This window comes from Eublepharis macularius, chromosome 15 (genome assembly GCF_028583425.1).
Source record: "Eublepharis macularius isolate TG4126 chromosome 15, MPM_Emac_v1.0, whole genome shotgun sequence".
Lineage (NCBI taxonomy): Eukaryota > Metazoa > Chordata > Lepidosauria > Squamata > Eublepharidae > Eublepharis > Eublepharis macularius.
This window is the reverse complement of record NC_072804.1, coordinates 28,861,260-28,886,797: the sequence shown is the minus strand read 5'-3', so window position 1 is coordinate 28,886,797 and position 25,538 is coordinate 28,861,260. Positions and strand designations below refer to the sequence as shown.

The 25,538-nt window shown below is 46.3% G+C and overlaps 2 protein-coding genes across 3 annotated transcripts in view; both read right to left on the bottom strand.

The window, feature by feature from the left end:
- Positions 1 to 25,538, bottom strand: part of PIGV (phosphatidylinositol glycan anchor biosynthesis class V) — a 315,344-nt gene that overhangs the window by 59,954 nt on the left and 229,852 nt on the right. The gene's annotated exons all lie outside the window — the stretch shown is intronic.
- The window catches only part of ARID1A (AT-rich interaction domain 1A), a 98,810-nt gene that overhangs the window by 19,955 nt on the left and 53,317 nt on the right, over positions 1 to 25,538 (bottom strand). For both annotated transcript variants that reach the window (XM_054998994.1, XM_054998995.1), the window contains exons 5-10: positions 5,063 to 5,303; positions 4,003 to 4,092; positions 2,867 to 3,034; positions 1,858 to 2,176; positions 319 to 464; positions 119 to 228 (exon numbers count right to left, since the gene is read on the bottom strand). In XM_054998994.1, coding sequence (XP_054854969.1) covers positions 119 to 228; positions 319 to 464; positions 1,858 to 2,176; positions 2,867 to 3,034; positions 4,003 to 4,092; positions 5,063 to 5,303 — 1,074 coding nt within the window. The remainder of the gene's footprint in view (positions 1 to 118; positions 229 to 318; positions 465 to 1,857; positions 2,177 to 2,866; positions 3,035 to 4,002; positions 4,093 to 5,062; positions 5,304 to 25,538) is intronic.

Below are 25,538 nucleotides of genomic sequence, written 5' to 3'. Positions count from 1 at the left end.
CCAATCACCCAAACAGATTCTGAGAAATTTAGGCTAACATTTTGATTTTTTTTAAAAATGCATGATAATCTTTTCCTGCAGGATCTACAGAAAACAAACAGTCCCCTCCCCCTTTTACCTTTGACTTGGATTCTGATTTTGGTGTCCCATCTGCTTTATTGTTCATTTTTGCTGCAGGTGTGAGCTTGACATCCCCAAGTCCCATCATCTCAGGGCTTGCAGCCATCCCTTGAAGGATCAAAACCACAGATGTTAGAATGCGTTCCAACATGCCACCATCTAAACCAAGCCACGTGGTGGAGGTCTGGCTGGACTTACCTGCAGAATTGTTGGCCATATTCCCACCCATTGAATACGGTGGGCCCTGGGGATTTAACATGCCAGCCATGCTGTTGATTCCTTGGCCGTATGGCGGTCCAGTGCCCATCATTCCACCTTGACTTATATTGGGATAACCAGATGGCCTAAGAACAACAGGACTATTAGCAATATCAACCACTGGATTGTGCACATGGGTAAAGCAACTTTGGGGCTTTTCACCCCTGGTTATAATTTCCTGATAAAGCAAGTTTGGGTTTTGTTTTGCTTTCTGGTTATAACACCCTGCAGATAAGTTAAGACTGGAGAGAATATCCTTTTCCAAAGGTGACATTACTTTTTGTACTTCTGATCTACGGTTCCACTACATGGAGTTCGGAGAAGTCAGATCTACTGCAGAAGGGCACAGCTTTTCTTTATGGTTAAGAGAACTCAACCCTTAAGTGGTCCACTAGCACAGCCCTCTTTCTCCAAGTCTCTCCATACTGTGTAAATAGCTTGTTCAGCATTACGTATTTATTAATTTAAACATCTATAACCTGCCTTTCCTTCCTAGTGAATAAAATGGCTGCGCAGTCCCCCTCTAAAAACTGAGTTCCCCAAACCTCCAAGGAGCCCACTGCATAGGGTGGGAGCTAAACAAAAAGCACAGGTTCTTCTCAGAAGGCTACCTTAAATGGGGGAAATGGCCCATAAGTGACAAGCTGAAGACCACAGTTGGCACATTGAGACGTTAAGTGGGAAAGATGTAATTGGCCAGATGTGTTCCCATCAGCAGACTCCCAATAATACAATAATTGGGCGGCAGCATTCTAAACCAGCTGCAGTTCCAAGGTAGTGGGCTGCCTTCAAGAGCAGTCTAATATAGTGTGTTACAGTAATCCAGAATAAACTGTACTGGATGTTACTGGAAGCAGACCTCTTTGCTCACACCACAGGAGATGAAGAAGCAACCAAAGCAACAATTATTTTATTAGCTCTTCCAGATAAAATTTGTCAGCTGGGATGATCTCAAAAAAGTTTAGCCAGGCAAACAATAGACAAGAACATTCCACAATGTCTCTCTCCACCTCAAGTATATGAGGCAAAAGCTCTCCAAAGGGCAGGTGCTAAGAATTACTAGGCAAGATATCCTGAGAGACCAACAGACAGCAGGGCCAATGCTTCTGCCATCTGCCTTGTCCCACACCACTCAGGGCCATGGTTTGCAACTGACATAGTAACCCCATGATAACGGGACATGCTGAAGGCTCGCCAGCCTCAAAATTTGAAATATTCTTGAGGGCTTGGATCTTAAAAGCTATCTTTCTGTTCTTGATTTTTTCATACCCTAGATGATGATGGGACTGTCTAACCCTTGCATATTGTTTCAAATAGGGAAAGGCTAACAGAGTTTTATTCAGGACTTAAGGAGGTTTGGTACAAGATACTTCAAGAACTGTAACTTAAGAGCCTAAACCACAGAAAAGTTCTGTTTCAAAGGCAAAAGAACCCTGATAATCTAGAAAACGCATTCAAGAGAGATCCCCCATTGCTTACCTATTCTGGATTGAGTTGGTGGCAGCAGCATGCATAGCAGCAGCAGCAGCTTGTTGTGCTTTTGTGTTCATGCCAACTGGAGGAGGACACATTCCAGTCCCTACCTGGGGAGGCATGTTTGCCATGTTGGGTCCATAGGGCCTGTTCCCCATGGCAGAGTGGCTCATTCTCCCCGGAGGAAGCCCAGGATAGGGTGGGACACCAGTTTGACCATGGATCTGGCTCCCTGCTCCCATGGGGTTCATGCTTCCCCCCATTCCTGGGCTGGGGTAATTTGCATTGGGCATAGCATTGTAGTTTGGCTGCCTGGGATAGCCACCTACAGAGAAAAAGTGGCAAGATGTCAGCAAGAATGAAGGATGTTTTGGCAATGCATGAATTTAGAAGTTTGATCCGTGCATTAAAGAACACAAAGGAGACGAGGGAGAACTCTCGACTCCTCCCCTCCAAATAAAAGTCATAACATTCATGGTGTCTGTGCTGGCTTGCTCTCACTGCAGCTCAGTTAGACAGCATCTTACTAAAGCAGTACCACATTACACTGTATTCCTTCAAGACTGAGCAGATCAGGGCTGTTGTTGGGGACTGCACTGTGACTAGCAAAGCTTTAGCAATCTGGAAGCCCTGAGCCCTGAATCACTCAAGTTCTTACCACAATGGCCAGGCAAAAAAGACAGAGGTCAAAACTCAAGACTACCTACCACAGAAGGCATATGAAACCTTTGCAGGGCATAGAAATCTCTGCCTGACCTCTGTTTCCTCGAACAAATTTAAAAACTTATTTTAAATTAAACCCAGGTTCACCAAACCTCAGGTTCAGAAATTGTGTGAGCCTCTCATCATCTCCTTTTTAAAACCTCACACATAGGCCAAACCAGGAAAGCATGCACTTTCCCAGTCAGGAAACAACCTTTTCACATTTTTGTGTGTGCAGATGCTCTTTCCCCAGTTACAAGTACAAAAAGGTTTCCCCCCGCACATATTAATAACAGAAGGTTAATACACTCACCTTGTGGCCCATATTGACCTCCCTGAGGTCCATAACTCCCCATGGAATTTTGTTGGTAAGGTCCCATCCCAGCATGCATCTGTCCTCCAGAAGACTGACGTGGAGATAAGGCGGACCCAGGTTGAGGGGAATTATACTGGGGCATCTGTGGATTCCTCTGTATGTAACCTAACAAAGTAATAATTTCAAATGGTACTGTCGTAAGAGTTGTACAGAAGTGTGTCCTGTATTCTAAAGGCAAATGCACAGATGTTTTAAGTTCTATACAAACATTTCAACTACATTCTCAGTAGAAGCTTTCAATGTAAACACTCTAATGACAAATGCTAATGCAGTCATTTGCTGCTCACAGTAAAAAGAAAACCCTCCACAGAACTGTGGCGTGGCAAAATTACATTTTTGCTGTTGCTATCAAAATTTCTTTTTGCTCATCACCACACACCAGCATTAACTGAACACAACAGAGGCAAGAAAGAAATCAGTATTTAATAACTTCTTCCTGATAACTTTCCTGTACATGAAAAAGAAAACAAGAGCTCTGCTATGCTTCTACCAAAGAAGAGTGTTCATAAAGAATTATCTGAAATTCAATGTTCAACATAAAAGTACACCCTCTGAAACATTTCTTGCATTATATCCATAAAACTTACTTTGCCTAATACCCAATGAGAATCTAATGGGCAGTGAATAGCTCAGACTCAAGTTACAGTCTTTGCTCTGTGGCTGCTAGAGTAAAAGATCACTTTTGAGTTAACTCCAAGCCACCCGTCATGCCCATCCCTTTCTGTTGCAGTCTGAGTTCACTAAAGGCAACTGAGTGTTTTCTGGAAGAAAACTGCAATCTGTTATTTGGCATAATATGGAGAAAGATGGAAGCTGTCACTACATAAGGACAGTTGTGTCACCTCCCCAGAAAGTACTGCACGTGACATTACATGTTTCCAGAGAGCACATTCAGCATTAAGAACAGCCCTAATTTCTTATCCTGTGTCTTACTGATGTTTTACATGGAAGAGAATTGTTTCCAAAGTTGGGTATGGGCTTTGTACATCGCGGTGTTTTAGTCTTGGGTTTGTTTAAATATATTTGTATTTAAAAAGTCATACCAAATGGCATAACTTTCATGGCGCACACACCTCTATCTGGGGCTATGGTTGACTGGTTCATGGAAGGATGTAAGATGCTGTCTGACTGGCCACTGGGTGGTCGAGATGGCATCTGGTTGCCTGCACCAATAGAGAAAAAGAGTCTGCTGTAAGAAAGAACACACTTTCCACATAAATGAATAATCCAATCCCCCTACCACCATCTCTGCACTAAAAAAGTTCAAAGAGAAGCCTACTTCAGTAAAATTATATAAGGCAAACACTCTAATTTTCATTTATAATTTGCTTTATTCCCAGGCTGAGGGTAAGAAACAAGGTTTCATTGATCCATGTAACACAGTGCATAGCAAATTGTAATTGTTCCCTTTTACAAAAACAAATCACAGAATGACGAGGCAAAAAGACAGTGGGTAGTATCCTACCAGCTGTGTGTGGAAGGCATAGTTTCCCCAAGTTTCCCTCCATCACTGTGGAGAATCTGTGCTGTATAGTGGTTAGCGTGTCAGACTAGACTCAGGTTTAAACCCCCACTCTGCCATGGTGACCTTGGGCCGGTCACTCACTCTCAGGCTAACCTATCTCACAGGGACATTGTGAGGATAAAATGGAGGAGGGGAGAACTTTAGTTTCCCATTGGGAAGAAAGGCATGGAATTAATGAAGATGGGAAATAAATAAATTACTGGAGTTCCCCCCACCCCTGGAAGAATTACTCCCAGAGTCACAGGATCTACACAGAGGACTAGTGGGCTGGAAAAAGGAGAGACTGGAGTATGAAACTGCCTCCTCTCAGTGAAGTTGCATTTGTGGAACAAGGAAGAGAAACGTGACAACTCCTTGTCCCTCCTCCCTCCAGCGCTCTTAAAATCTACTCAAATGTTCCTCCACACAGGTCCTGTGACCCCAAGACTGATCCCTCCATGTGTCAGAAAGAGTTGCCACAAAGGAGAGAAACACAGAAGAAATTAATCTTCTGCATATAGAATGGTCGGCTGCTACCTAATAACTTGTCCAAGGCGACCCAAGAAGTAAAAAGGGTTTCAGCTAAGAAGAGCAAAAGCCACAGATGAGATCGTTAAAAAAAACTGAACCTGGTACTGCAGCGGGAGACAGGGGGCCAGAGCGTGACTGAGCAACACTAGCCGGAGAGCCGACAGGTGACGGGGAAGGTCCTCTGATGCCTGGCAAGTGAGGAGAGGTATGTGGAGAGAAAGGAGACTGAGCTGGGTTGCTCTGCTCTCCTTGACTGCTGGAAATCCCTGATGTGCTGACGCCAGGACTCAGTGCTCCTTCTGTACCCATGGGCAGATCATCTATTGAACCAGAGAGATCCTACAGAAAACACAGAAAAACGCATCAGAAGCAAACGATTAAAAAGGGAACCACTCTGTAGACTCACTACAGAGTTTGGATTATTCTTCTAGTTGGATTTTTAAAATACTACCTTACTGTTTGCATAAATATTTAGGACGAAATAGTATTTGAGAAAGAGAAAGTAGATTTCTAATATTATGATATAAACACATTATTGCATAGATTTGTTGGTGTGCATGAAAATTCAACTGCCAAGGGTCTACACTTGGTAGCCTTGGTAGCCTTGCTCCTCAAGGATTTAGCATGTAGCTTGTGTTGCTGCCAACCAAGAAAGCTACAGCCAGGTACAAGTCACCACCAGAGTTTCCTCTGGCTACCTTTACAAGAACTCTAAAGATCCCTGTAATGCCATCTATGAACTTTGAGGGCCCAGAGAGCTGGCAAGTGACAGAACACCAAGTGTCCTGTTTCTCCAACCCCCACTACTAAATTTTATTAAGAATGAATTGAAATAAATCCTTTAAAAGACCAATCTCCATAGTGGCTTGGATTTAGAAATACTCTCATCATAACCAGAAATAACAAAATTTTAAAGACCCAGATAGACTTAAACTCAATCTTAAAATTATGGACTAAAGAAACTGCTTAGAGTAAACTCAAGAAACCTCTTGAGGTTATTTAAGGTTTATAGCAGCCTCTCTTTAGCATGATTTACCCCACACCAGAGAACAAACAAATCCATGTCTTAATTCCCATCTTTGTGAATTTGGCTGGTCTTCCCTTAGCCAATCACCTCTGAGTTTTTACTGTAAAAGAAGCCAAGAATGAGACCTAAGAATAGAGAAGTATTATATAGATTCCCAAAAAGCATCATCAACCTGCCAATTCACAGTGATTACACTGATTTTTAGAATGTCAACATGACACCCCATAAAAAACCAACTTCCATAGTTAATTTTAGTCATTCTGTTAGATTCTGCCCCCCTCCCCCCGTTTTTACTCTAACTTCTTTTTTGTGCGCCTTTCTGTTATACAGAACCAGTAGCGCTCCTTAAAATGAAAACCATGCTTCCAATCTCTTCTTGATCCTGCAGGAGTCATTCTATAAAGCTAGCCACAACAGCTCCATTTGCTTTTTGATTCTACACAGTGTTGCTGCCATGATGGGCTAACAACCGGAGAACCCGGTTTGATTCCCCACTCCTCCACTTGAAGCCAGCTTCTGTACTCAATGCCACCCTTTAAAAAAATATCACTGCAGCACACGGCATATGCTCAAACGCATTTACAACAACCCTGGCTCCCGTACTAGAGCACTGGAGAGGAGATTTCACAAAACTTCAGGTGGGATATAAAAAGCTCCTCATATATCCTACAACCATATTATTACTCATAATTTCTTAGAAGATCCTGTTTTGCTGATGCTATAGAAGATAGACGTCTGAAATAACCTGGATATTGCAGGGGAGAAATGAACTGCAGAGGAATACAACATAACAATGTTATCCATAATTCCAAACCACGAAAGTTAACTCTCTTCACAGATGATACAGGCCCAGTACTAGCAATGTTGATCCGATTAGCAGTACAATTCTAAAAACACCTTCCTGGGAGCAAACCCTGCTGAATAGACCTAAGTAGAATTCTGGGTAGAACCGCTTAGGATTGCTAAATCTCCCAAACTCTACAGCATTCACCTGTTGGACGTCAAGAAATGCCCTATTCAGCAAGGTATAAGGCTGCTTCCACACACATTGAATAATGCAGTTTCAATGCTCTTTAATGATCATTTGGAACTGGGTTTTCATGTGTGAAACACAAAATCCACTTCTAAAGGATTGCTAAAGTGCATTGAAAGTGCATTATTCAACGTATGTGGAAATGGCCTAAGAGAGGGAACTGGTGAAGAGTAATGGCTCTACAAGATACCCCATTTTTGTTTTATAAGAGGTGGAAGACTGAAGGACAAAGCAAGCATTTTGTCCAACAAATATACACATGACTGGAGGGGAATCACATTAGAATAAAGCAATACTACAACGCTCTCCAAAGCAGTTCACTTAGGCAGTACAGGGGCAATACAGCAGTTTGTTGTTATTGTTAGTAGTTGGCTGCATGCTGGCCACTTCCTGCACGACTATGAATGTTAGTTTCCTCAAGGAACAGGCTTGCAATGAAAGATTGGATTGTGTTTTTTTAATCCTATAAACAGAGCTTTTACAAGATCCTATGATCTTGTGCTGAGGAGCGCATGTATGTTAGAAAACAATGTTCTCAGTCTAAACTAAATATAAACCCTCTTTCACTAAAAAGCTACGCCTGAAGGCTGTACGTAGCTTAGCTCTCAGTGTTCTATGTCACTTACATCCAGGAATATAAGCATGAATGCATCTATTTACACTTTGCTGTACTTCTTCACGGCGTAAGTCTCATGGCAATTTTTTTGTACAAAAAAAAAAATCAAATTTCTTCCGCTAGCCAGCAAATTCAGCTGAATTATGTGCTATCCCCATTCAGAACTGCTGGGTTCTTCTCTCTTCACCCCACCCCATTTTTCGTTAAATTCCATTTACAAGGAATTATTAAAGGTCCACAGCATATCTTGAATTCATGACATTATGACAAAGTAGGTTTCTACCTGTGCAAAGGAAGGAAGTGCAGGAATACCAACCACTTCCGCCTCCTTGCATTAATAAGGAGCATCCTCTTACCCACTGTAGTCTGTTTACTTTAAAAGCTTTACTTCCAGGTTCAGTCTGCTAAATTGTCTAAGCATCTAGTATAGCACAGAAGGGTGTACAACTCTGATTAGGATTACACTAAGAGACCTAACTCTTGCTGACTACACCTTTGCCTCATCCTCAACTGGACACAAGTTGGATTTACCAAAGGAAACCTTTAAATATTACTTTAGTGCAGGCAATGTATTTTTTCAAAAGCAGCTCCTGCATGGCTTGGATGACTCAACTACACAGAGGTGGTTTCCTATGGAAATATTCTGTATCACTACCCCAGCAGGGGAGCCATGCAAACATCTGTGGTTGGATCATTTAAACATTACCACAGCCAAAAGGAGCTGCTCATGGAAAAGCAGTGTGCACCATACCTAGGATACCATATAAAATGGTTCTGAAATATGCAGGACCATGACTTACCAGGAGCCTCTCACACCGAACAGTCACAAGAGAATGCATGAACTGCACAAGACAATGCACAAGTGCCACAAGCTCAATTCCTGCCCAAAGGAGATTTGTCAGGATGTTTGAATACCGCCTATACAAAAAGTGAACTCCAGGCCAGGGTCTGTATGCCACACAGTTAAACAGGACAATGGAAAGGGATAGCTAGAAACTAACCAACATTTGGAGACTTTGTGTGTTTACCTGGTTCTTTTCCTTTCCAAAGCTACAGAAAATTTTTTTGCAAGATCCAGCCCATCCAGAACAGAAAACTTATAGATCACTTTGAGCTGTGATCCTGTATGAAGAACATCACAAAGCTTAGGATACGGGGCTGTTCTGTGTTCCAGAGAGCTGCTTCCACTCACACACAAGAACAGGTAATTTGAGTTACACGGGCAATCAGAGTACAATATACAATGTTTTCCAACCTTGAAGATCTATAGATGACCTGCTCCATCACATTACAGTGCAAAATCTGCATGCCTGAAAAACCACAGTTCAGAGATGACAGCATTGCTAGGAGAAACAACTAGAAACCGCAGAGGAAAAACCAGAAGAGTATATGAGTAGGTTTACTGGGTGATGGTGGCTTCTGAAGGCACCAGGCCTTTAGCAAGGCAAGGCTGAAAGGTTTAACGGGGTAGAACTCTTAGGAAACAGCCAATTCAGGAGGAACCAGGGAATTTCTAGCCTGGCCCACTTGCTGCACAGCAGCTGACGCTATGAAAATCTAAAGCTGTATTTCAGCTCTTGCCCGTGAGAAGCACACTCTTTGCTACAAGGACCACGAGCTGCCACAGTGTATGCCACAAAAAATTCTGGGTTTGGCCACCAATTCTAAAAAAGCACAAATTTTTGCCAGAAATGCAGAACTGTTTCCATTAAAACCCATAAAGAAGTGATACAAGATAGATCCCTTTGACATAAACCACAGGGGCAAGATCCAATTACTGTTTAGTGCCTGTCTATGACTATCACTATGGCTCTTCATTTTAAAACAGTTTCGGATAAAACATGAAGAATTCCAAGTAAACTATAGGGCCTGGGTTGTCACAGAAAATGCTGTTCTCTCCCTCCAATGGCATATCTGAAATATGGGTAGATTCCTTTTTGTTGACAGTAAGCAAGATCTGTGCTTGCAAAGCCAGTTCAAGACCAAAATGCTGAACAGGCATTTCACCCTGCCGACATGAGAGCCTCTGGTCTCCCTACTCACATTAATGTCAAAATGTGGGGTTAGCCACCATATAAACTGGCACTATATGGTTAGTGCTGATTGTACCCCCACAGGGGAAGCCACTGTCGGGGGGGGGGTGCTTAAGAGACAGCTCCCTGATGGGGTTGCAGTTGGCCTGAACTATCTGGCCAACTTGCAAACTAAACTACTTGCAAAGAATAGTGCTCCTGTAGTTCAGGACCCTCGCACTGCACATGCCTGAGACTATATGTGAGAATCAGCTCTAAAAGGATGTACAAAAGTGGTAAGCTATGAGAAGTACATGATTTTCACTGATACCTGGCATCTCTAATGCATGCTATACAAAATGTGAATTTCATAGATGTTTTAGCAAAGGAAAGAAGTATCTTTTAAAATACCATTTCTTAAGACTAATGAATGAAAGAGGGGAGGCAGAAATAATGAGTGGCTCAATGAAATATCTCCCATTTTAAGAGATTTGGGTCATTTTTTTCAAGCTGAATGTACCTTATAATGAGGATTGCAGAATCATCTTAGTTTTTGTAAAATGTAAGCTATTTATGCCTTCTGCGTATTTTGGAGGGCACAAAGGGGGCACAAGAAGTTCAAAAATTTTTTTTAAAACCAACCTATTAAAGTGTGTCACAAATAGTAAGTGTATGTTGCACTTTAAGTGCAGGATTTATGTTTTAAAAACACACTGCCAAAGGATCAAACTATCAGGGCAGTTTAAGGATCTCTCGCTCTCTTTCTTCTTTTTTAAACAGAGAAAACCTGAACTTTACAAGCTTTAATGGCAAACAAAGCCCCCTCTTCCCTTCTTTGCTGAATACAGCCAATCATGGCAAATGAAGACAGGAGGTGCAAATCAACAGCAGTATCTCTGCCAGCATCAACGGAGCGTCTTGGTCTGGAGAATTTCCTCACGTGTTTCCAATGTGTTTTTATGCATTTTATTGCTCATCTGCCATGCAGATAAAAAAAAAAGTTGGAGGGATTCCAAGTATTTCACACAGAAATCTCACACTCTAGGCTGGCTGCAACCCCAAAGCCTTCTTTTCTTCACTTGAAATACTGCCCGGTGTTATTTTCGGATGTGACCTGATAGCGGAAGCCCACAGGGACTCCGAAACTATAACTGTTCCAGCTGCGATTGGTTGCCCAATCCAGCCTTGTGCCAGCAGGGGTTTGTTCATGCTGCTGGTGAAGAGGGAATCGGCTGCTAACACCACCTTTTCACACCACAACAAAACCATGCCTGAAATCAAGCAGCTCCCAAAAGGGAGGGAGAGACAAGGCTGCCTCCAAGACAAAACTGGAATTCCTAATGCAGCCAGAGGAAAAGGAAGCTGAAGGGTTTTGTTTTAAGGATACATTACAACACTCCACCCCTCCCAAACCCCACCCAGCCTTTTAATAAAAGTAACTGAAACCTTGCTGACTCCAGTATTTCCTATTCTGGATTTAAAGATATCCAATTCAGTTAAAATTAATAGACTAGTAAGGGTTTTTAGGATTTAGGCTGTATTATGGCCCATGCCGCTCTTGTACTAGAAAGAAATGAACCCAACGCACCCAGATACAAAATGTTGTTGTTTTGCCTGTCTTTGGGCTCCACAACAATCAATTCTCCCCCAGCATTCTCATATCAGAAAGGAGTGAGTACACATGGGGGCTTATCAGACAGTCAAACACGGTCAACTGCCACACGAATGTCAAGCCTATATTTTAAGGGCCATTTAGGGGTACTAGACAGAAGAATCTGGAGGCTCTCTCATTGTTACCTCTTTTATTTATTAAGAGATTTGTGGAAAATGGCCTAAAAGGTCCTCTCACCTGAACTGCAAGCCCATTACCATATGGTTCCCATTTGTCATTTCGGAAGTAAAACACACACACGCACTTCATAACTCATGAGATCATCATATTATGGATGGAACTGTGTGCATGTGCATGGAGGGGTGCAACAATTTTGTGCCGCACTCCGGACAATGATACTGCTTCTCCAGACAATTTTTCTGTACCAGCCAGTTTGGTGTAGCGGTTAAGAGCGATGGGACTCTGATCTGGAGAACCCGGTTTGATTCCCCACTCCTCCACTTGAAGCCAGCTGGGTAACCATGGGTCACTCACAACTCTCTGGAGCTCTCTCAGCCCCACCCACCTCACAGGGTGATTACTGTTGTGGGGATAACAACAACATACTTTGTAAACTGCTCTGAGTGGGTGTCAAGTTGTCCTGAAGGGCAGTATATAAATCGAATGTTATTATTATTATATTATTATCTGTTGAGTTCCACTTCGAATACCACTAGCAGAGCTGCTCAAACTATAGTAAGAGAAGGGCAAACAGAAGGACCTGCAAAAGAAGAGGCAGAAGAAACAGAACTGAGCTGTGGATATTTATTGGGACTGCTCTGGAGCAAGCCAAGCAAGGGGGACCCATCAGTGCTGATAGTGCCACTGGGGGATGCGGCAATGATGACAACAGGTATCTTACTGAAGGCTCATTAGAATTGGGGGATTCTCATCTAGTGCCACCAGAGAAAAGGGCAAACCAACAGCGTCATCTCCAAAACGCATACCTTGGATGCTCAGTTGCAGTGCAGCAGACCCTGCTAGTCAAGCCATAATGCTACCTGGCTCGCTTAGCTCACAGCCAGGAGCTGTAGCACTGGCCACCTAGAAGCTGCAAGTGTGGGGAGCCTTGGCATCATCCCTGTCTTCAACAGAGCAGGGACTCTGGGCTGATGAGCTGGAGACCCACATTCAGCAGCTGTGCAAGGCAGAGGTGTGCACGGTCAACTGCACTTAAATCCTGGACTGCCTGAATAGCGGTATGGCAAGGGCTAAGATCTTCCTGGCAGTGGCTCAGGCAGCTCAATGCGGAGGCCAACAGGGCCAGTTCACTAGCTTTCTTGCAATGCTGCATGCATAGACATAACTCTTAGTTATGGGGAGAAGCATTAAAATGTTTTAAATAATATAAATTAAAGAAATATTTCACAGTCACCAGTGATGCTCCTAAATCTTGGTTGATGTTCTTTCCTAGTGAGGCGATATAAAAATATTAGCAAGCCAGTACCACAGCTTTGCAACCCCTTCTCAAACGACTAAATTTTAAATCTGAAACACTTAAAGAATAAAAATCAGCATTTCTGCAGGCAAAATTATTCCTTTACTGTTTGATATTTGAAACTGGGAATAACTGAAAACAGTAAATACTTAAATGTCCATACATATGGTAACTGAAATAGCAGGGGTGCCTCCGCATGCCAAATTGTAATGATACATACCCCAAACCAAAATTTATAAAAATAAAGCAGCCTGATTTGTACAGCTGTGCTAAGTAAGGTAACAGTTTGGCTCTAGACCAACAAACGCTCTCGAAAGGAACACCACCAATAGCCCATACCAAAAGTTGGTTTCTGTAACAAACGCTAAGATTTTGTCACTCTCCCATATCAGCCAATGCTTGCTTCAAGCTTTCAAGGCTGTGAAGCCATCTGCGGATGGAACTGCCACTAAACAGTAAGAAATGAGATGGAAAAACAATTGTAATTCAACGTATGACTTTTCAAGCCTATATTTTAAGATCATCCTCTGTACTTTTTCAAAAAAAAGTGAATGAGCTTCCAAATCAGAATATACAAATATATCTAATAAGTTTAGCTTGGCATCTATGTTCATAGGCATACACTAAGTTCCAAATTCACAGTGGACGAGTCCATCAGCACAATACTAAACAGAGTTTCACCCTTACTAAGACTAATGCTGTTTGGGATTGTGATGTGTATATTCCAGTATTCCTCCCTCTATGCTGAACATGTTTGCTATGCCAACCTGTATCTTTACAACTCCCACCACAAAAGCCTTCATTTCCCACTACGCTCTGCATCTCTTTGCAAATACATTTTTGGGTATCACTGTTTTTTTTTTTTAATAACAACTGACAATCTCAGCTTCCAAAGTGGGCCACTGCCAACTCCGCTCTACTGATTTCAACAAGAACTATGCATAAAGAGAGCCAGTTACTTTTCAGATGCCTTTTTAAAAGTATGCACCACAGCTTCTTTGGCAGATTCAAAAAAAGGCACCTTGGATCTTAACACAGAATTAAGAGCACACCAAGGACTCCTCTCTTAGTGGCAGTTCCTCCTCCCATAGTATATGTGCGTGTGTGCATGTTATGTGCATGCATTTATCATTTTCTTTTTCAACGAGTACAAATGAAGGAAGTAAAGCTTCTGAATCTAGGTCTCTCCACTGACAGAGGGAATGCTCCACTTCCCCCTCCCTCCTTCCCAATAGGTGTTCCAGCTTCTCCACAGTGTATCTGCACTGACAATGACTGCTTTCAGGATGGAAACCGGAACATACAGAGGGTTTTCTTGCTGAAAAAGGAAGCTGAAGCTCCTTGTTCCAGTCAGGGTTTAGACAAAACTGGTAGAAGCTGCTTGCTGTATCTGCAGTGCAGGAAAGACGAGCTTGGAAAGGAGGCACTGGAGGAGGAGGAGGAGCCTGGTGCGTGTCACATGAGAAATTTCACTCTAATTGCAAGAAATAACCCATCTCAGCAAGTTAACGTTTGGGGGAAGGGAAAGAAAGGGGCTCTCTTGCTATTCTGGTGAACCTGAGTAGAGAAAAGGGGAAGAGGGGCTGGTTTTACCACACTCCTTCAACTCGAGACCTTGAGGGGGGGGGGAAACAAGAGGGGGAAAAACCAAGCACTGCTACCGCAGCAGCCATTGATTTTTCAACAGAGGTCGATACTCCACTCCCACAGAACTGCTCAGTAGGCGCGTTAATCACATCCACTGCTTCTGCTCAACACTGTTCCACCTTCTCTCTCCCCATCCCCCTTCCAGTCTCTTTTAAAGAAATACCTATTGAAAAAAATACACCCTCAAAGCACCAGCAGTGAGAAGAGGCCTGTTATGCCTCACATCTTTACCCCTTCCTTTTAGAAGGGAGTGCTTGGAGTTGAAGGAGCGAGGAAGGGGAAAGAACCATGATTCATGCCCTCATCAAGATGTCGCTGAAGGAAAAAGCCACATCAGGCAAGAGAGCTCACATTCTCCTCCTCCTCCTCCTCCTCAGGGAAAGCTGGATATGGATCTCTCCTGCAAGCAACCACCCTCAAAAAGCTAGTTTCTAGTTAACCCTTCAAGGGGACTCTGTATTTTAATCAGCTTAGATTGCAAAATATGGGTGACTGGAGAAACTGAAGAACATGTAAAAATTCTAAGTATCTGACTGTCCTGCCAACTTAAGCAAGCTAGCCTCTTGTGACCCACCAACAAAGCTTCAAGGCCTGAGTCACTCCTTGGCTTGCTGGGGGGGGGGGAGCAACGTGGGGGAGGAAAAAAGGAGGCCTGGCTCAATCGAGGCAAGCTGCCCCACCAAAACTGCCACCAGCCAAAATAACCAGGCAAACTTGTAGTGAAGAAGGGGAAGTTGAAGCACCTCAATAGGGTTGCCAGATGGGCTCCAGGAAAATGCCGGACTGGGGGGGGGGGAGGTACTCACCCCAAGAATTATCCTTGCACATGCCCACTCCCTGCCTCGGCATGATGCCACTTCCAGAAGTGATGTCATCACACCAGGCTGCACAGGCCCCGAGCCCGTTTCTCAGTGGTGGGGACACGTAAACAGGAGAAGAGCCCTCCAGGGGGCGCCCTCAATGGGAAGCAGAGAGATGGGGGCACTGCAGTGAGTGGGCTGACTTTTTGCATGTTGCACCGTCCCTCCCCTTCCTTGCATTTTCCCTTCCTCCTCTTCTCCTCCCTCCCCTCAGCCAGGTGTCCCACATTTTCAGGCCATTTCTCCTGGGTAGTCCAAGGAAATACTGGACTGTTCAGGTGAAAACCAGACACCTGACAACCCTAAATGCATACACTCTCGCCATGTATGCATCATGGCCCCAGCTCTGCCCTCATTTCAAATGCATGGGTGTTCACCAGCACATCTGGACTTTGGGCATTTATAAAACAGGGTTAACATACCTGTAACTTATGTTCATCGAGTTCTTCTGTGCTGACACACATGGGGACTGCGCAGGCGCAGGCCAGCCGCCGGAGAATTTTCTAGAGCTTCCATGGCTCCGAAGGGGCCGTTTGTCGCGCGCCTCAGCGACCGTTTTCCCGCCCAAACGGTCACGTGATCCTCCAGCGACCAACGGCCCCTTCCCTCAGTTCTCCCTTGCCGCCGCTTGACCAACACACTTCAGCCGTAACACCTTAAAAACACCAATATCCGTTACAGCCATCACAGTATTGTGCATTGGAGTTCACAGCGGGGTAGGAGGGAGGGTTGTGTGTCAGCACAGAAGAACTCGATGAACATAAGTTACAGGTATGTTAACCCTGTTTTCATCTTCGTTCTTCTGTGCCTCCACACATGGGAGTGTACCAAGCTTCACACAATAAGGAAGGCGGGGGTGAAGTCCAACACAATTTTATTAAGCAAACAAGATCAACAATGAATAGATATGCATATATACATCTATGTAAAAATACTGTGTAAGGACATATAAATATTCAATATTTACATATATACACACCCCCAGGTACATATATACACACTTTCACTCAAGGGTACCCAACAGGTACGCCAAGAAAGTCATTCCAAAACTCCCTCAGGAAAAAAGGGAGTGTAAGACAGCCTTGGCCACAGATACATCCTGCTCCGCATTGACATCAACGGCGTAATGCCTGACAAAGGTGTCTGCAGAGGACCATGTGGCTGCTTTACAAATGTTAACCAGGGGCACCCCCCTGAGGAGTGCCGAAGAGGATGCTTGGGACCGCGTGGAGTGGGCTCTGACATGAAGCGGGCAAGCCACCCCTGCCAGGGAATAGGCCTTGCTAACGGCCGTCACAATCCACCTAGACAGGGTCTGTGAGGAAGCCCTGTTACCCTTGTCCTTGGCCCCAAAACATACAAACAGGTGAGGACTGGAGCGGAATCCCTTCGTCCTATCCAGGTAATAGGCTAGGGCCCTCTTCAAGTCTAGGGTATGGAGGGCCTTTTCCCCCTTAGAGGAGGGTTGAGGAAAGAATGCAGGCAGTGAGATATCCTGCGAGAGGTGGAAGGCGGACACCACCTTAGGCAGGAACCCAAGGCAGGGACGCAGGACCACCTTGTTGGGGTGAAACACAAGAAAGGGAGGGTCAGACCTCAGTGCAGACAGCTCACTGACCCTTCTGGCCGATGTGACGGCCACCAAGAACGCTACCTTATAGGATAGCATATCCAAGGGGCATGTAGCCATCGGTTCAAATGGAGGCAACATGAGACGTGAGAGCACCAAGGACAGCGACCACTGAGGCACTAGCGCTGACACAGGTGGGTAAAGATTGTACATGCCCTTAAGGAACTGGCGGGATTGTGGGTGAGAAAACACCGTAGCACCCTCAACTCGGGTGTGAGCAGCTGATATCGCTGCCAGGTGGACCTTGAGGGAGGAAGCCTTCAAGCCCAGGCCACGCAAGTGGCACAAATACTCGAACACCACCCCCAAGGGACTGTTGTCAGGCACCACTCCTCTGGCAAGTGCCCAGAGCTCAAACCTGCGCCACTTGGCCGCATAAGCGCGCCTAGTGGATGGCCGACGAGCATTCAGGAGGACCCTCTGTACCTCGTCAGTAAAGCCTATCGGGGAGGAACGATCCGCCAAGCCGTTAGATGCAGCTTCCTTGGATCGTGGTGGACCAGGCTCCCGTTTAGGAGAAGGTCTTGCCGAGAGGGCAGACTCACATACGTCCGTTGGGACATCCGCAGGAGCTTCGGGAACCAAACCTGCCGTGGCCAGAAGGGGGCCACTAGGATGCAGTCCGTCCCGTCCTCCTCTATCTTGCACAGGACCCTGGGAATCAAGGGGAACGGAGGAAACATGTAGTGCAAGCCCTGCGTCCACGTAAACTGGAAGGCATCCCCAATAGAGAGGGGGTCGCTCCCTGCCCTGGAACAGAACGTGTGGGCCTTGGTGGTCGCCGCAGTGGCGAACACATCTATCACTGGATGACCCCACATCTGGAAGATCGGCCCAACGCACTCTACGTTCAGTTCCCACTCGTGTTCCAGTAAAGGGACCCTGCTGAGGGCATCTGCCCGGGCATTGTCCGACCCAGCCACGTGTATAGCACGGAGCGACACGCCGTTCTTGATAGCCCACTGCCAAGTGAGTGTGGCTTCCCGGCACAGGGCCATGGACACTGTGCCCCCCTGCTGATTCACGTAGTACATGGCAGTCGTGTTGTCCGTCTGCACCAAGACATGACGATTTCTCAGCAGTGCTGTAAGAGACACAAGTGCGAAACGAATGGCCCTTAGTTCAAGCACATTGATATGGAGGGTCTTTTCCTTGTCAGACCAGACATCTTGCACCGACACATCACCACAGTAAGCCCCCCATCCCAACAGAGAGGCATCAGTGGTAACCGTGATGTCATGGTGTTGATACCCGAAAGGGGTCCCTCTAAACAAGTTGTCGTCAGACAGCCACCAGTCCAAGGAGGAGAGGATGACCCTCGGGATAGAGAATTTGAGGGACGGAGGGTGCAGTAGAGCATCATACCTCCGCACAAACCAGTTCTGTAGAGGGCGCATACGCAGCCTAGCGAAAGGCACCACAGAGGTGGCCGCTGCCATATGCCCTAGTAAGCACTGGATAGTGCGCACAGACTGGAACCGGTTCCTTTTAAACACGGACACTAGACCCCTTAGGGACCGAGCCCTCTCCAAGGGGAGCAGGGCCTTACCCTCCACAGAGTCTAACAGTGCACCAATGTAGGACACCTTGCAGTTGGGCACCAGTTTGGATTTCTCCAAGTTCACCAGGAGCCCCAGGCGTTGGCAAGTGCTAAGTACCAAGCCAATGTCCTGCACCAGCCTAGACTCTGATTCAGCCACGATGAGCCAGTCATCGAGGTACGGAAAGATGGTACAGCCTTCTTCCCGTAGGAAGGAAACCACAGGGGCCACACATTTAGTGAACACTCGTGGGGCAGTGGACAGGCCAAAGGGGAGCACCTTATACCGGAAAACCCGTTGCCGGTAAACAAAGCTCAGGTACTTCCTGTGCTCCTTCCGTATGCCCACGTGAAAGTATGCGTCTTTTAAGTCAAGAACCGCAAACCAATCCCCCTGTTTCAGCAAGGCGATCACAGCCGCCAACGTTACCATTTTGAATTTGGTCACCTTGAGGAAGGCATTAAGGCCCCTCAGATCCAAGATGGGACGTAAGCCCCCATCCTTCTTAGGGACCAGGAAGAACCTAGAGAAGAATCCCTTTACAGAGTCCTCATAGGGCAATTCTTCCACAGCACCTTTGGCCAAGAGCGACACGATCTCCGCATCCAGCTCGGCCATAGTGTTATTGACAGCTGTCAGGGGTGAACTGCATCTAGGCAGCTCAACGAACTCCAGCCCGTATCCCAGTTCAACAATAGTTAAGACCCATGAGTCAGATGTTATTGACTCCCACTCAGAGAGGAGTGGACTAAGTCTGTCCGAAAAGTTCGGGGATACGGCTGGCGTGACCCGTCAGTACTGCCTCCCGGTGCCCTGCTGATCCTTCTGCTGGGCCGGTTGCTGTGCCTGACGAGGCTTGAAGGGCCGACGCCTCCTCTGCTGTTGTGCGGGAGGGTAAGGCCGCTGTTGGTAGGCAGGATACTGCTGGTAGCCTGGCCGCTGTTGATGGTATCTGCCCTGGTAATGGTAAGGACCAGATCGGGGAGCGTACCGTGACCTGGAGGAGGGCTTGTCCGCTGGAGCCAGACCCAAAGACCGCGCCGTCTGCCGGTCCTCTTTCTTTTTCTTCAGGGTCTCGTCGGTCGCTTTGGAAAAGAGCGAGTCCCCCTCAAATGGCATGCTCTCCACTCTGGAACGCACCTCTTGGGACAGGGCCGTAGACCGCAACCAGGAGTGGCGCCTGAGGACCACCGCCGAAGCCATTCCTCTAGCAGCAGTGTCAGCAGCGTGGCTTCCAGCGTTCATCTGCTGCTTAGACAGCCTCACAGCCTCTGTCTGCAGCAGGGACACCACAGCCTTCTGCTCAGGAGGGAGGTCTCGTGTATAGGATGCCAACTTCTCCCAGAGGTACAGCTGGTACCCTGCCATGATGGTCTGATAGTTGGCAATCCTCAGACCTAGGGAAGAAACAATGTATTGGCGCCTGCCCATGGCATCCAGTTTCTTGCCCTCCTTATCGGCAGGTACCGAGGAGTGACCCGATCGCCTGGGGTTGAACTCCTCTGTGACCAAGGAGGAAGGTGGAGGGTGTTTCACCAGCGCCGGCCAGGTACCCTGCTTGATCTTGTAGAGCTGCTCAATCCTCTTGGATGTTGGAGGTTGATCGCAGGGCACCTGCCACACCTTCTCCACGATTTCCTCAAGACCCTCGAGCATGGGGAAGCCAACATATGCCGGGTTGTCTCCGTAAATGCGCTTGAGGAGCTTGTCCTTGGTCTGGGGAACCGCCGAGGAGATGTCCATCTCGAGAGCCTTGGCCATCCTCGCCATCTGGTCGGCGTAGATGCGGAGGTCCTCGAATGGCGAGTCCGCAGATGGTACAAGCTCTTCAGCTGGCGATGGTTCGGACCAGGACTCCGACTGGTAGCCGCCAAAGCTCTCCACATCCTCCTCATCGGAACCGAGCTGGGATTCCGGAACCTGGTGCGGAGGGGGAGCCCACGTCGACCTCGACGTCGAAGGCCTCGGCTCCGACACGGAGAAACCCGCAGGTGCCCCTTCCCACTGGCAATGGTATGGCGAGGGGAGGTAGGAGGCCTGTCGATGTCGGGACGCAGTGGACCGGACCGATCGGACACTGTCCCCAGACCGACGTCGCTCACGACCGGCAGCTGGTGGAGACGGACGGGCAGGCGACGGACGGCTCCGACGAGGAGACGGGCTCGGTTCCAGCCTCGGCGACCGAAGAGCAGGCGATGTTCGGATCCGACGGCGCGGGCTCGGCTCCGGTCCCGAAGAGAATTCTGCGGGCACCGTCTCGAAGGCCATCGGATCCGGCACAGGAACGGTGATGTCTTCTGGCTCCGGGGAGCCCAGGTGAGGGGAAGGCGTGTGAGGAAGCACGATGACCTCCTCCTGAGGAGCGGGACGCGGTGACCGGTGATGTTTGGTCTTTTTCTTCTTCTTCGCTGGTTCCGAAGAAGACCTCGGAACCGACGCGCTCCTCGCCTCCGAAGGGGACCTCGGCTTCGACCTCTTAGGCTTCATCGGAACCGATCTGGACGTCGGTTCCGACCGGGGACTCGGTACCAGGACCCTCGGTTCCGACGTAGGTCTCGGATCCGACCTGGTAGATGACGCGCTACGGGGCGGCCGCACCGGTCCCTGCGCTGGAGAGGCCGCTCTCGACGCCGAGGTACTCGGGGGACGCGGTTTCGACCCCGACCTCGCGGAGGCCACTGAGCCAGCTCTGGAATGCCGTTCGGCAGAGGGGCTTGGGCCGGCCTTGGAGGAGGGCAACGGAGCGCCTCCGGACATGACCTTCTGCCACAGGGAGGAGTTCAGTCGGGCCTTGCGCTCCTGCCGGGCCTTGCTGGTGAAACCCTGGCAAATTTTACAGGCCGTCACATTATGGGTCTCCCCCAAACAGAACAGGCACAGTTCATGGCCATCGGTCTTGGCCATCTTCGTGTGGCATTGGAGGCAATGCTTGAAGAGAGCCTTTGAGGCCATCTTCAGGGGCACGCGAAAGGAAGGTCAAAAACAGTCCGAGTCAAATTACCGAGTCCACAACAAAGTCCAAACGAGATCCGAAGAATAGTCGAGGTCACGAAGTCCGAAGTCAAAAGCCAAGCAATCAGTCAGAATAAAGCACGAAGCACAAAAGCACAGAGCAACGAAGCTCACGTTCTCTCCAAGCGGCGGCAAGAAGAGAACTGAGGGAAGGGGCCGTTGGTCGCTGGAGGATCACGTGACCGTTTGGGCGGGAAAACGGTCGCTGAGGCGCGCGACAAACGGCCCCTTCGGAGCCATGGAAGCTCTAGAAAATTCTCCGGCGGCTGGCCTGCGCCTGCGCAGTCCCCATGTGTGGAGGCACAGAAGAACGAAGATGAACAAGTAGTGTTTTGATTTCATTCAGAGAGGGCATCACTTGCAGAATCACATTCAGAAGTGTCCAGTTCTTGTCTCCATTTCCTCCACTACTAATCACACAGAGAAAGCAGCACATTCAGATCCTCTCACTAACTGCTTCCATTCTACCCCACGACATTCAACAACACAAACTCCATTTTGGATCTCTCATTTTAGTGCGGTTTCTTACCATCCCTATTTAAAATGAGGAAAACCATGTTTTGAGTTGCAGAGACATTACGAGGTATACAGTTCAAGGAACAATATAAACAGAGGCACTCTTAATTATGGGAGATCCAAGCTTTATGTCCTAAGCACTTCTGCATATGGGAGAAAATCCACAGTGCCTGGTTTTAATAGAGCACAGAGAAAAGTAGGAAAGGGAAAAGATGTTGATCCTCCATCCAATCTATATTTTCTTCTACTGCTACTTTTCATATGTGCAGATTCTCACTAACATGGTCACAGCACTGATCATTTCAAAGCTGCTTGACTGAAGCAACAGGAAGCTGGCCTCTTTCCCTAAGGGGACATGCGTCTCCAGTTCTGACAATCCATCTTCCTTTCATGAACTGTAGGATATACTCTGTCTATAACAGTTCAGATAGCTGACAGCCAGTATCAACTCAGCTGTGCACTATTATACTGAAAATACTGACTGTGGACAGGCAGTGGATACAATATGGCACAGGATTTAGCCCTTTAGGTATAAGGACTAAACCCACTATGCACATTTCTTTCTCAAGGCAATGCTACAGATTGTTCTCCCACATTCAGCAATATGCAACCAAGTCCAATTTTTAGAATCCAGGATCATTAAAAGCCAGTTTGGGGGGGGGGGGGATACTAAAGATATAAATTATGCAAATAAATAATACCTATTCCAATACCTCAGGGGAGACCAGCTGAGAGGATTTAACAATTCTACCCTACTTAGCAGATGACAGCACCTTCTAGAAAAACAACACATGACAAATATGCACCAAGCCCACTGGAAGGTGAAGCCAAGTGCGCCTTAAGCCCCAGAGTTTCCACCAAGCTTCTTTGAAAGATACACAGAGCACTAATCTCTTCAGTTAAGAGACTATCTATCCTAAACCAAAAGAGTGAGGTATAAACATTTTCACTTTTTAATTATTTATTTGCATCATTTACAGTCCGCCTTTCTCAGCAAGACTCAAGACAGATTACAAAACATGAGACAATTTAAATCCATGGAACATCCACCAGGAATGGAACATCCAACAGTACAACAGTCGTTTGGATTGCAGATATCTGAAAACATGCAAAAGTCTGATTACAGAGCTGAAACCAAGCCGAAGCAAAGCATAAGCATTAATGTGACACAGTAAAACAATGCCGTGTCAGATCATATTTATAGCAACAAACAAAACATACTAGACACCATGCTAACTAATCAGTCACTATCGCTTTATGGAAAAAAAATTTCTAAAAAACATTTCCTTACGATTTAGCTGTATTGCCTGTGTAAGAAAGCTCTCCAGAATAATTTGGTTGTGCATTGTTTGTAGAAAGTCAGGAGAGTGGGAACCTTCCTGATCTAATCAGGCAGACCATTACAAAAGGTGGGGGCCATAACAGAGAAAGCACATGTACGGGCAGTTGTTGATCTTGCCCAGACACAAGATGCTAGCTGCCATCTTCATCCTATTCAGATGAACAAAGCTGTCATGGTGGAGCATAACGGAAGCAGCAGATATAAGGGAATCAGGCCATTAAGAGTACTCAAGTAAAAAAAGGAACTACTTTAAAAAGTTACAATTTAAAGTCTTTCAAGTCCTCCTGTCCACTATGTGCTACTGCATCAGAAATGAGGGAGTCACAGAAAGCAGTGCTGTGGGCAACTCCCACAATTCACCCACGTGGCTGCTCCCTACTGTTCAGTAACAGCCACCCCTCAAAAGCCAGTGCGGTAGAGTGATTAGCACCTCAAATCCCCACTGAGCCACAGAAACTCACCAGGTGATCTTGGACCAAGCACAAACTCAGTCTAACTTACCTCACAGGGAGGGGCATACTAGCCATTAAGAACATCAGTACATCTTCCAGTGGGTTGATGGCCTCCCCCACAACCAGCCTGTCCTGTGAGCCCAGCTCACTCAACCCCTAGGTAAGGGAGGAGGTTGTTCCCAGCTTGCACAAGGTAAGGGGAAGAGTTCCTGGTTGAGCCCATGTGAGTTCCACATGAATTGAGGGAGCCAGGAGCAAATGTACAGGCAGCTGTTGATTTTGCCCATTTGAAGGATGGTACCTGCAAAAAGGCCCTGTTCAGATGAGCGAAGGGTAGACAGCAACACATCCTTTCTGGTTATGATGTTTCTAATAACATAATTGTGTAAGTATAATACTTCTTTTTGTCGAATCAGACTTATTCTGTCTGATTACTGCTGTCTGTTGGAGCGGGCAAGATCCTTGAGAAACCGTTTGTCAGCTGCCCTTCTTGGCTGATGAAAGCGAGTGGAGAAAGAGTCAAACCAATTTTACTAACCACCATTAATGAAGCTTTTCTGAAGAGATACCATCCTCACTGAAATAGGCTGCACATCTCTTAATAAAGAAAAATCTTCAGTAGATCTATCCAACAGAAACGGTTTTAGACCTTAACTTCTGGTATCTTGGGCAAAGGCCAGGCAGCTCCAATGGTTCTCAGAGAAACGTATTTTCTTAACTCACTTAAGATTCAGGGTCAGAACTCTTTGACTTCGTGACACCAGTGGATGATCTTTATCCAGAGTGGGCCAGTTGGTTGTAGAAATGTCTGATGGTGCAGACCTCTTCCAAGGCATTTGATGCCGCTGACAATCAAACAGTTTTGGGCGGGATGATGTAATGGGGGAAACTGAAGGGACTGTTTGGTAAATCCACTCCTGTTTACACAGCCTTGCCGAAGAGTAGTAGTGGGCAATTGCTGTATACTATAGGATAAATTCCACTATGTGCAACAGCAAACTCCTATCTTGACCTCAGTATTTCTTAAAATGTATATATTAAGACCAAGGGAGAAGATCCACTGATTTAGAAAGTCAGTGTCATTAACAGGCCAATGACAAACAATTCCGTATTTCACCTACAGTAGTTGCCCTCAAAGCTACTGGTTCTCTTTTACCATGTGTGTATGTGTTATGTACCATCACATCACTTCTGACTTATGGCAACTATTAATTAACAACCTCCAAAATGTCCTATCATCATTAACAGCCTTGCTCACATCTTACAAATAGCTGTGGCTTCTTATATTGGGTCAAGCCATTACATTTTCCATCTTTCCTAACATTATTGTTTTTTTCCTGTAACTCTTGCCTTTTTGTGATGTGACCAAAATACAATGGCCTCAGTTTCATAGTTTTAGCTTCTAGGTAGAGTTCATGCTTGTTCTTACCAAGAACCCACTTGTCTTTCTGGCCATCCATGGTCTCTGTAAAACTCTCCTCCAGCATCACATTTCAAATGAATCAATTTTCTTCCTGTCACCTTTCTTCACTTTCCAGCTTTTGGATTCGTATATAGTAATGTGGAAGACCTAACAAGAATTATCTTGGTCCCCAACAGCACTCTCTTATCTTTAAGAATCTTTTCTGGTTTCTTCATGACTGCCCTTCCAAGTCTCAATCTCCTTCTGATTTCTTGGTTGCAGTCTCTGTTTTGGTTGACGATTGTTGACCCAAGGAATACACAATTTCACTTTCTTCATTGTCAAATGTATGTAATTCCTCCATAATCACTACTTTTGCCTTCTTGATGTCCAGC